Source organism: Engraulis encrasicolus, chromosome 18, assembly GCF_034702125.1.
Source record: "Engraulis encrasicolus isolate BLACKSEA-1 chromosome 18, IST_EnEncr_1.0, whole genome shotgun sequence".
Lineage (NCBI taxonomy): Eukaryota > Metazoa > Chordata > Actinopteri > Clupeiformes > Engraulidae > Engraulis > Engraulis encrasicolus.
In genome coordinates, this window is record NC_085874.1 from 46,888,627 (window position 1) to 46,901,397 (window position 12,771).

At 41.9% G+C, this 12,771-nt stretch overlaps 1 protein-coding gene across 4 annotated transcripts in view; it reads right to left on the reverse strand.

The window, feature by feature from the left end:
* Positions 1 to 7,117: 7,117 nt before the first annotated feature.
* The window catches only part of asap2b (ArfGAP with SH3 domain, ankyrin repeat and PH domain 2b), a 63,148-nt gene continuing 57,494 nt past the window's right edge, over positions 7,118 to 12,771 (reverse strand). For 2 of the 4 annotated variants that reach the window (XM_063223723.1, XM_063223725.1), the window contains 3 exons: positions 10,903 to 11,006; positions 9,888 to 10,007; positions 7,120 to 8,429 (listed from right to left, as the gene is read on the reverse strand). In XM_063223723.1, the coding sequence (XP_063079793.1) occupies positions 8,355 to 8,429; positions 9,888 to 10,007; positions 10,903 to 11,006 (299 nt within the window). In that variant the 3' untranslated portion in view covers positions 7,120 to 8,354. Of the gene's footprint in view, positions 8,430 to 9,887; positions 10,008 to 10,902; positions 11,007 to 12,771 lie in introns of all 4 variants that reach the window. The other 2 variants (XM_063223726.1, XM_063223724.1) reach the window with 2 other exon arrangements.

Sequence of the window (12,771 nt, forward strand, 5' to 3'; positions counted from 1 at the left end):
AAAGAAAAAAAAAGTTTTGTTTCTCCTGCCGTCCAGACATGCTTTTATCAGTGAGAGCTGAAGGGTAACTGCATATACTGTCTGGCAGAAATTCAAGTGGCCCACCTTCATCTTCACACTGGATTTTAGTTTTGTGCCATTCCAGGGTATGCTGAGGGGTCTTAATTGAATTGCAAATATAATTTCTAACAATTCTTGAGTATAAAAATCTCTCTTCCCTTAGATTTCAAGGTATAGAGCAAGTAACCCTACACAGAGGAGGTGACATCGACAGGAAATTATGCCAAAGAGAACTTTTTTGGATATATACTCTAAATGCATTGCAACCATCAGGTCTAAACGAGGATTTTGACATGAGTGTGTTTATATAATTAAGAAATATGGATTTAATTCTGAACTGTTTGTGCTCTGATTTATGATGGCTAATGCCTGATGTCTGCAAAGCATGGACTTGTTCTTGTTTTCTCTGTTTATGTTTCATGTTTGTCTTTCACTACATTTCCCAGAATGCTTCACTGACTCAGAGTGCTGCACCACAGGTGCCAGTAATGATGTATATTAACCACAAGCACTGTTTGTATGCACTCTGCCTGATGAAGGTCTAAGGACCGAAAGCTTGCAAGTCAAGTAAAGCTTCTTTGCACAAAAATAGACCTGAAGTGTGCGGATTGCCTTCTTTTTATACAGAAATTTCTACTGAATCCTGCACCTTCTAAACAGATGAGCGGTGGCCTATCACAACTTAAGTTATCATTTATTTTCACCAGCTCTCTGGGTCTGTGCAACAAGTAACCAAGATGTCTTTTCAAGAGATGAATGCCCTGACATCTGAAAGGGCTGAAATGTTTGCCTTCTCACAAGCCGATGCAGACCGGATCCTTTTTCCAACAACAATCTCCCTGGAAAACCATCCATTGGCAGCAGAGGAGATGAAAAACAAATTAATTCGTATGAAGAAGAAGGAAACAAGGCTTCATTTACATGGATACACCTTGAGCGAGTACTGGCGCAACAAGCGGAATCCCAGTAGGTTTGCGCATACAAAAAAAAGCCAACCATTGGAAAAGGGTCCATTGACTTTGTTAAGAAATGGTGCGAAATCTTAAACAAATGCTCCATGGATTTGATGCTACTGGTTATTGAGGAGGTAACCAACAAAAAAGACATCCAAATCAAAAGACATAAAAGATCATGAGACACTAATGCAAGAGAAATTGGGAGATAATTTTCTACAAATTGATGATTCAATTAAACAAACCCTGAAAGACTATGAAGATGGATTGATGACTACAAAAATCAGAAAATACAAGAGAGATATAATGGATTATCAACATGGGAATGTCTACAAATTTCTACATGAAAAACCAGCTCAACAACCCACTGAGAAGTTGCCCCCCAATCTGACTCCACCACAGCCGACATGACCTCCGAAGTGACTCTGAATCTTCCACTGGCTACCCCCATCCAGGAGGATATTGGCAATGAAAAAACGGCCAAGGCCAAAGGGGAAGAAACAGAGGAAGACGAGGCGTGGGAAGAAACGCACCTTCCAGCTGGGACAGGCCCAATACCCGTCAGAAGAAGAAAGCCCAGTGATAAACCTCTCTGACAAGGTACTGACTACCCAACAACTCTCTGTATATCTAAAGGATTAAGTTTCGTCCCAACTATGAAGCTGACACATTTGAAGTCAAAACAGAACTGTACCGCTTCTCCAGAAAGATTAAGTTAAGATATATGTTCAGGACTCTACAACACAAGAATCAAGTGCACCAGTGTTCAAAAACAAAAGTAAATTCAATCCTCTTTGTCCAAACCCCTCTATTCAAACATTTTGCAGAATGGTTGAGGGCGAAATCTTGGAGAACTATAAACACAATGCCCATTACTCAAACATCAGCCCAGATGAAAAGTCAGCTATTACAGAACTCTCTAAGGACACTAACATAATTATCAAGGCCGCGGACAAGGGCGGAGCTATTGTGGTGCAAAATATGGCTGATTATAAAAAAGAGAGCCTATCGCCAACTTGATGATGGTGAATTCTAACAGAAGACTAAGTGGCAATCCAACTAAAGAATTTCAGAAAGAATCATAGATATAACAGATAATGCCTTGAGAATACACTGGATATCTAAAAATGAACATTCCTTTTCTGAACTGTAAACACCCTGTGACTCTGTATTTTATATGTTACCTAAAAATCCACAAAAGTTTGGTCAATCCTAAGGGAAGGTCTATGATGGCTAGCAAAGACTCACTTTTAGAGCCATTATCTAATTTTTGTGGATCACTTCATCAAGCCATATGTCTGCCAACTTCCATCATATGTCAAGGATTCTACTGATGTTATTAATAAGATCTCAGAGATCACAGACTTACCTGCTGACATACTGTTAGTTACCTTAGATGTTGAGAGCCTCTATACAAATATATCACATGACCGGGGACTAGATACCTTAGGCTTCTATCTCCAGGATCGTACGGATGTCCCACCTAGTAACTTTATCATTGAGCTGGCCTCCATGGTTCTGAAGCTAAACTACTTCTCATTTATAGGGGAATTCTACTTACAGCTGAAAGGAACCTCTATGGGCTCCACTTTTGCTCCTGATTACGCTAACTTATATGTGGGGTATTTTGAACACAAATTTGTCTTTAACTCTGATATGAACCCTTTTAGTCAAAAAATTCTTAAATGGTATCGTTACCTTGATGATGTTTTCTGTTTGTTTCAAGGAACAAGTGAAGAACTGTTAGCATTTGGTACATATCTAAATGGTTGTAACTCTGACTTAAAATTTACTCTAGAATATGACCAATCACGTGTATCTTTCTTGGATATGTGGATTATACTAGATAAGGGGAGTCTAACTACTACCTTATATAAGAAAGAAACTGATCGCAACACTTTTCTCTTGGCCACCAGCGCACACCCAAAAGCTTTAAAAATGGACTACCTAAAAGCCAATTTTATAGGTTAAGAGGACTCTGTCACTCTGACAATGACTTAATTGAGAAGGCAGTAGAAATGAAGTAGCGGTTCCTAGAACGGGGCTATACAGCTCAATGTTTGGATACTGCATATCAGAATGCTTTTTCCAAGTCCAGAGCTGACCTCCTGAAAAAAAGTGTAAAAAAAGATAAACGTTTTTCAGTGTCCTGCATTACCACCTACACTCCCAGGCCCACATTATCAAAAAAACTGTTGAGAAACACTGGCATATTCTAACCACAGATCCGGCCCTGTCTGAACTTTTCCAGGACCCTCCTCTCTTTGTTCACAAAAGAGAACCAAACCTTCGCAATAAGTTGATCAGAGCTAACATCTTGCCCCCTCCAAAACAAACACTGTTAACTCCAATCAAGGAAGGGAATTATCCCTGTGGAAATTGTGCTCAGTGTCATAGTTCAGTGAAAACAAATACTTTTAAGCATCCTAGAACAGGTAAAAGGTTTGGAATTAGGGGAATAATCACATGCAATACAAAAAATGTTGTTTACATGTTAACATGCCCATGTGACAAAATTTACATTGGTAAAACCACCCGTCCTCTGAAACAAAGAATAAGTGAACATAAGAGCTCCATCAGAGAAAAAGATGAAAACTATCCTGTTGCCTGTCATTTTAAATGATCTGTCACACCCTCTCTCTTCCCTTAGATTTCAAGGTATAGAGCAAGTAACCCTACACAGAGGAGGTGACATCGACAGGAAATTATGCCAAAGAGAACTTTTTTGGATATATACTCTAAATGCATTGCAACCATCAGGTCTAAACGAGGATTTTGACATGAGTGTGTTTATATAATTAAGAAATATGGATTTAATTCTGAACTGTTTGTGCTCTGATTTATGATGGCTAATGCCTGATGTCTGCAAAGCATGGACTTGTTCTTGTTTTCTCTGTTTATGTTTCATGTTTGTCTTTCACTACATTTCCCAGAATGCTTCACTGACTCAGAGTGCTGCACCACAGGTGCCAGTAATGATGTATATTAACCACAAGCACTGTTTGTATGCACTCTGCCTGATGAAGGTCTAAGGACCGAAAGCTTGCAAGTCAAGTAAAGCTTCTTTGCACAAAAATAGACCTGAAGTGTGCGGATTGCCTTCTTTTTATACAGAAATTTCTACTGAATCCTGCACCTTCTAAACAGATGAGCGGTGGCCTATCACAACTTAAGTTAACAATTCTTGAGGAAAAAAGGCATATTTCATGTGAAACTTAAAATCATGTCGGGGGCCGGAAAAGACGCCCTAGGTTCCCCACCCCTACTGTACATGATCCGAGCACAACCCCACAGCACCTCTGAGGTTCACAAATCTTATCCTCACCCACCAACGAATATTCAGGAGACATTCAGGCAGTGTTTTCATTTTGAGAAAAGAGTTTAATCAACCCAGCCACATGGAGCTAATGTAAGTGAACATATAGACAAAAAAAGGTATTTGAGGTGCTTCTGTCAAGGCAATGCAAACAATCGGCACATACTAAAGTTGCTCTGCAACTTTGTGTCAAAATTTCCCACAGAAGTACTGCGACACATTTCTCAAAACAGCAATTTTTAATTAAAAGACATAGTGAAACATAGAGCGAATGAAAATAAACTGCATATAAAGGAATGCACAGAGGAAATTCTCCCAAAACAAGATGGTGACGACGGCAAGATTTCTCTGCCGAGTGCCGTGGAGTGCGTTACAATATGCGACCTTGCCTCCTCTACTTGTGCTTGTCTCCTCGCCCCACCTCCTGACCCCTCCTCCCTGGAGAAAACAATAAAGTTTCCCAGCTGTCAGCCTAGCCACAGCAACTTTTGAGGGACTGTTTTTCATTCACCATCCCAATTGCAAATGAGAAGACGGCTTTGCAATTGAGCCTTTGCAAGATATTAAAATATAATGCTGTGGTCAGTGATGTCATCATGACATATTACTTCCTGGTACGAGGAGACAAGCACAAGTGGAGGAGGCAAGGTCTCAGATTGGAACGCACTCCTGGTCAGGTGACAGTATGTACAGTTCAGCAGGTGCCTTCTGACTTGCAACAAGTGAAAGGACATGAAGGGCTAGAAAGGCAGCAGTCTAGACAGTGGACATGTTTACATGATGGTTTTTAATTCAGAATTAATAACTCATAATCTTCCGGGGGTGCTGTGGCGCAGCGCGCTAAGACACTGTAAGTGTACGGTACACGGCCGACCCCGGGTTCGAGTCCGGCCTGGGTCATTTCCTGACCCTACCCCGTCTCTCTCTCTCTCTCTCTCTCTCTCTCTCTCTCTCTCTCTCTCTCTCTCTCTCTCTCTCTCACTTACTCCCTGTCACCTCTTCACTGTCCTATCAAATAAAGGCAAAAAAAAAGTTGCTGTTCAGTATGCATTGCACTTTCATTAGATCTGAATTGTGAGGCATTTACATGATGTTTTCAAAGCGGAATTTTATTCAGAATCAGATTGAGTTCATTCTGAATTAAATGTCTCATGTAAAAGAGCACAATGTAATGTGACTTGATGCACAGTGCTTGGCAAGCCTGTTCTTCAAATTCTCAGGTTACTTGAGGAGTTAAACACTTAGGGTTTTCTTTTGCATTAAGACATGTAAAAGTTTTTATCTTTTACCTGACACGTTTCGACAGTATTACTTCCGTCTTCATCAGAGGGTCTGATGAAGACGGAAGTAATACTGTCGAAACATGTCAGGTAAAAGATAAAAACTTTTACATGTCTTAATGCAAAAGAAAACCCTAAGTGTTTCAGTTAAACAGTTAGACATAATGAACTTAATACATATACTTGAGGAGTTAGTTTGCAAACATGTATCTAAGGGCCATTTTACATACACAATAAAAAAAGAATGCATAGTTAATTCAAAACTTAGAGAGTACTCCAGGACCAAATAAACTAAAACAGCTAAAAAAAAAAGACTCCTTGAAGTTTGAATTAACACTGCTAAATGAACTGTGTAGTTCTCCCAGACCCTCTTCTAATAGTACTGTCATACAGCAGGCTTGTACGAAATTCCGAATTGGGTGAATTTAAATTCAAAGTAATGCCATAATACGAACACTAGGTGGTGGTGTTCTATGTACTCTCAATGGGTGGTGTAGCTTAAATTCAAAGAAATTCAAGGTAATGACACCACCTAGCGTTCGTATTATGGCATTACTTTGAATTCAAATTCATCCAATTCGGAATTTCGTACAAGCCTGTCATACAGTAGCACAGAGAAGACAGTGAAAACACATGCAACATCAGGAGTCAATGAGAAGAATGGCGACTTGTGTGAAAATGAATCCCTGCACAGGGGTCCGTTTCTCGATTCTTGTCGTTGCTAACCGTCTTAAGACCGTCTTAAGACGTAACACCATTCCCATTGGATTTAGTGGTGAGCGTCGCTGTCGAGAGAGAGTTGAGTCGCTCTTACAAAGGACGTTGCTACCGTCGTTAGCAAAGACGCTTTCGAGAAACGGACCCCAGATTGACAGGTAATCCTCCTTTCCGTTGGCACAAAATAATAATGATCATGGCTATTGCACATTCCTCTCTCTGTATTGTATCTCTCATTTCTCCCAATTTGTCAATTACAGTACTTTTGACTATATTTTGACGTCAAAGGTTATGTCCTTGCAGTGTGGGTGCTTTGGCACTTTGTTTTTCAGTGGTTTACAGTTGGGTTACTGAAACAGGTTAAAGACCACACATCCAAGAAGCCTCCGACCTGGAATCAGGACCACACTAGCAATAGCATACACAAATAAAAGATGAGAAACTCTACTTCCACAGCTTCAGGCCACATCTGAAAAACAATCCATTGACCCGAAACATGTTAAAAAAAAATATTAAGAAGTGAGAGTAAAAAAAATCCTGGTTGATGCAAACTCTCCCATAATGTATTTTTCATCCGTACTGTTGGTTCATGGTAGAGATGCACCGGATCCTGATTTTTAGGATCCTGCCGGATACCGGATCCATTGCTTAAGATCCTGCCGGATCCGGAACCGGATACCGGATCCTACGAAAGGGTTGAAACACATAGCCTACTCACACCCGTGGGCCCTTTTTATCACGTTGGCTCAAACTATTTGGACTGAAAAGCCTCGGTTACCGGATCCTGGATCCTGGAACCGGAACCGGATCCTGTGAAAAACCCTATTATCCTGCCGGATCCGGAACCGGATCTTGGATCCTGTACATCTCTAGTTCATGGAGTCACTCAGTCAGTGAGGAAGTGGAAACCCAAAGCTAGTCTGTAATGTCAGTCAGTCAAGAAGTCATAGTCCTGTAACACTGGTACTGTAGCCTGGGCGAAAAGCCGACTGTTGACTCCGTCAATTAGTCTGGCAAGAGTCATGAGGAATCCGTCTCCGTGGAGGGTGGTAGATGGTCTGATCTTACTCTATCATTTAAATGAATTGGAGTTCCAAACTCAAATTAAAACCCATATTGTGCTTTATTAGCATGCCTGTTACGATATAGCGCCGCAAAAGCAAACAAATAACAAAACGAAAGTGTGAATTTAGTTACCTTAACCAATCAGTAACGGAGCTCGCGGGTGAGTTCTGCGTCATCACTCTCAGCTGTTTGCTGATTGGCTAGACACTGAGAGAACCGAGCTCGAGGCTTTTGCCAGACGATGTGCGGAGCCAAAATCTTTGGGTGGAGTACAGAGGATGGCGTCGCGAGGCTACTGGTACTGTACAGTGAACGAGGAATGAGGGTCAGACAATGATGAAGTGACTCCTGTGATACCACTTCTGCTGCATGGGATCAGCAACAATAGTTCTTCCTTTGACACAGGTTTGGGGGCACAATAGTTAGTCAATGATGAAGTCACATGAAGTGACGGTGATGGTCCAATGCCACTGGTGTCTGTGACACTGTCTGATGATGTGACAGTGATGTAACACTGCAAATCTGTACAATCCTGTAACACCACTACTGTAAAGTTAGTCCATCTGAAGAAGCGACACTCCTGTGACAATGATACCTTCTTAAATAAGGATAGTAAGTCCGATGGAGCGAGAGTCCACTTGTCACTGGAGGCTGTCTGATGAAGTGACACTGTTCAATTATACTCTCCGGTCTGACACCAGGACTGTACGGCCAGCCAGTCTGTCGTGACGTGTCACTCTCATGACAGTGACATTGGTGTTTTCAGGTCCGATGAAGCAATGATGGTTTACCGATGATTGGTGACGGTACTGATACTCGTGAGTCAGAGTCAGTGATAAAGTAACGGTACTGTGACATAGACAGTGACACTTCTCTTTTCTCATCATGGGTACTGTGAATGAAGTGACCGTCTGTTGAAGTGACACCGGTGTTGTAGAGTAGAGTCAGCCTGCGCGGCGGAGGTCAGTCGGTGAGTATGTGGACGAAGGTGACTGGGAAGGCTCCTCTCCGGCTGGGCTCTCCCTCCACGTGACCCACCTAAGGGGAAGAGGAAGTGACACGTGACGTCGGACCAAAGCAAAAGACAGTAAAAACGGGCCAAAACGTTGTTAATGTAAATAAAATTCAGAGTGTGCGGTATCTTCCCCAGCTCTGAAGCAAAGGACAGTGGCACAAGTCAATCTTACCATAAACACACACACACACACACTTTAAAATAGAAACTTTTTTTCCTGCTTTTTGGGTCAATATTTTATTACAGGACCGTGTGAGAGCAGACAGGAAGTGAGCGGGAGAGAGAGAGAGACGGGGAAGGATCGGCAAATGACCCGGGCAGGAATTGAATCCGCTAGCGTAGCAGCCCAGTGCCCAACCGGCCAAAAAAATTAGTTTTTAAAGGGACACTGTGTGAGATTTTCAGTTATTTATTTCCAGAATTCATGCTGCCCATTCACTAATGTTACCTTTTTCATGAATACTTACCACCACCATCAAATTCTAAGTATTCATTGTGACTGGAAAAAATGCACTTTTCATACATGAAGGGGGATAAAAGGGGGATCTTCTCCATGGTCCGCCATTTTGAATTTCCAAAAATAGCCATTTTTAGCTGCAAAAATGACTCTACTTGGACCATACAAGAAAATATTTGTTTATTACTTAGTAAACTTTCATGTAAAGATCAAATTTGGCAATAGGCAGCCCAGTTTCAATGAGCAGCATAGTTGCAGTACCTTTTTGACCATTTCCTGCACAGTGTACCTTTAAAAGTTCTCTGACCCTCAATTTACTCAAGTAAATAATGACTGTGACCTTGGCACATATGCAAGACACTAGCAACTGTCGGTTAGATTAAAAGAAACAGCTACATGTTATGCCTGGGTTTGGCAAGATATGGCTCATGAACATTTCGGTTAGGTGATGCTTTGTGTAATCTACGTACAGTAAATAAGCAGGAGGTGTGACCAACATGTCATTATGGACAGGGAGGTCACACCTCCACAGCAACATCAGCTGATTTTAAAGCACGTCACACATCAACATCCCAGTGACCCTCTGATGATGACGGAAGTTATACCGTTGAAACATGTCATGTCTGAAGTAAAGGAAAAACTCAAATGTGATACATACAGTAAAGTGTAAGTGTGTGTGTGCGTGCGTGCTTGCCAGGGCTTGACACTGGCACCTGCCAACCAGCCAAATGCTGGTAAAACTGGACTGTGGCTAGTTACATTTTCAGTCTCACTAGCCACTTTCATAGGTAACTTATTCCAAATCACAGTAGTTGCATCAATTGTTTTTATTTAAATGCAAGAAAGAAAATTCTTTAAAAAAAAAAAACTTACAACAAAATTCTGACTAGTATAAAGGCTAAATGGCTAGTGACTTTGGAAAACCACTAGCCACAGTGGCCAGTGAACAAAAAAGTCAGTATCAAGCCCTGCTGCGTGCGTGCATGCGTGCGTGCCTGCGTGCGTACGTGCGTGCTTAACTCACCCACCACTCCTGGTCCTCTTCTCCGTCCACTACGATCACCTCTCCCTCGTTAAACGTCAGCTCGTCGGGGTTGTCCGCCTTGCAGTTGTAGATGGCCTTCACTCTCTGGGGCTTCTGTTTCTGCATGCGTGCACGCAGAAATACACACACACACGTGTGCGTGGGTGCACACACACACACACACACACACACACACACACACACACACACACACACACACACACACACACACACACACACACACAGGAAATATAATGTTGGACAGACTGATAAAATAGTCTAAAGCATGCAAACTTCTTCAGAATGTGTTTTTGTCTACTTACAGCCTATTATCTGATATATGTTAACACATACAGTAAGCCAACTGTATTGTATGTCTTTATGGGGAAAAAATAATATAATATAATATTTTAAACAATATATTCAGATTAGTGAACAGTAGACACAGTAGTAACAGCAGATGGAGGTAAGGATAAGAAATACTACAAAATGTACACCAATAAGAAGTAGACAAATGCATTTAATATTAACACATGGCGGTCCTGCCATGGCAAACCCGTAACGGTAGGGACACATAGGAGGCGAAGCAAGCGAAGCGAAGAGAGGCGAAATCCAACCGTCATCAGATCGTCGCGGCGAATCAAATGGAATGGAACAGTTATGTTGTTGATTTGATTGGGCCGTGTCAAGCGAATTCGCTCCTCATTTGCATAACATTAAACAATAATTTCAATAATTCAATAATTTCGCTTCGCTTTGCTCCTGTTCGCTTGCCATCGCTTGCCTTCACCTCCCTCATAGGAATGAATGGCAAAGTTCGCAAATTCGCGTGTATGTGTCCCTACCGTAAGGCACTTGTCTGCCATGCAGACGACCCGGGTTCGATTCCCGGCCCGGGTCATTTGCCTGCCCCTCTCCCCCCCATTCGCTTCCTGTCCACTTCTCATACTGTCATGTCATCAATGAAGTCGAAAAAGACCAAACAAAAATCTTTAATATAAAGACATGGACTCACGGTGCTGTGAAGACTCCTGGGTTTGGGGGTGGGGGGTGACGAGGGAGAAGGTGGCTCCGTGCCGGGGGGAGGCGCTGGGGCGTCTTTACCTTGGGGCCGCTTGGCTTGGCACAGGAGACAACAGGAAATCATATCAGCACAGAAGTAGCCTCTTACAAGTGTTGCCAGATTTGCCTGTTTCCCGCCCCAATTGGGCTGCTTAGGATGGCCGTGTGCGGGAAAAAATGGCATTTAGCAGAAAAACCCGCCCAATTTTTGCCATAGGAATTAATAGAATTGGGCGGATTTTGTGCTTCTAGGCGGGTTTTGAGCATTTTTTGGGCTGGAAATCATCAGCCTCATCTGGCAACCCTGCCTCTTACTGCAGATGGGCCTGTTGACGGGACTATTCACTCTTTGCTGAAAACACTTCACTATCATGACAACATTGCTATGACAATGCACAGATTTTGAGTAGGTTGCATCAAACCACCCCAAAGTCTGAAAATCCTGCTCTGCTTTGGCAGAATTGTTCCTTTGGATTAACATAATGCCCGTGTAAAATCTTATCAAATTTGGTTAATGTTAACGGGTTGCACAATATGCTTGAAATTTTGAATGGCAGTGCTGGGCTATTTTAGCAAAATCCTTGAGTGTGTTTTTACACTATTTTGGTCAAAACTAGTAAAGAGCATCATTTGTAAGAATGCTCCAGTTCCCTTTGCACTTTCCCAGATTTGAAATTCTCCTTGTCTGTTTTTAGAGCTTTCCTTCAGGAGGCCCAATTTCACTCTTTAGGCCCATTTTGCTAATCTTTTAGCCATGTTCGAACACCCATGTATCCATTATTTAGCCATTTTTTTTTATATATATATATATTCTGGGGAAGTGGAAAGGCAACTGGAGCATTCTTCGAAATGACTGTCCTTACTGTTTTTGATCAAAACAGTCTTAAAATAGACTTTGCACAGATTTAGCTAAAAATGTCCATTTACTACCACTCAAAATGTCAAGCCTATTGTGCTACCCTTTAACATCAATCAAATGTCCTAGAAATTGACAAGGGAGTTTTGATCGTGGTAAGGAACAATACTGCAAGAGCAGAGTGGGATATTGCGAAGTTTTCATTTTTGAGGGGCGATGCACCCTAATTCTGAGGTAACCGATTAAGACTTGATCATTACCAATTTGGTGACAATAAGGTCATACAATTGAGGCGTAAAGGTAAAGGTAGGTATTCAGTGGCGCTCTCCAAGTAGATGGTGTAGTAGTGTCTAGCCTAGCTAAATTCACTCAGTAAGTCACGTTCCTACTAAAAGGGTCATGAAAGGGTCATTATCATGTTCAAATAAATACATAAAGCTTCAAAAGAAAGAAGTTTACCGCACACTTTCTTGACTTTACACTCCATGCCTGAGCGAACCTGATCACGCACAGAGGCGAAATGCGTTGCTTGCTCTGAATAAACGAGCATTAAGTCAAGAAAGTGTGCGGCAAACTTCTTTCTTCTAAAGCAGGGATGTCAAACTCAGGTCCGGGGGCCAAATTTGGCCCGCGGAGCCATTTTATGTGGCCTGCGAGATCATTTCAAATGTGTATTACAGTTGGTTCACACACACCATTTATATATAGAAAATATGACTTGAAGGGAACATTTTCTGCATTATAGGAATTATGAGTGGGTCCAGACTAGTAAAGGGACATACTAGCACATGGAAGTAGCTTGAAGTCTACTGTATGCACAATTTCAGTGTATTTTAAATATTGAATTCGGCCCGCGACTTCATCTGAGATTTAGATTTTGGCCCTCGGTCAGTTTGACACCCCTGTTCTGAAGTATTGACCACTCCTGCATTTACCAGCACCTAGAAGCTGTGCGTGGATCTTTGA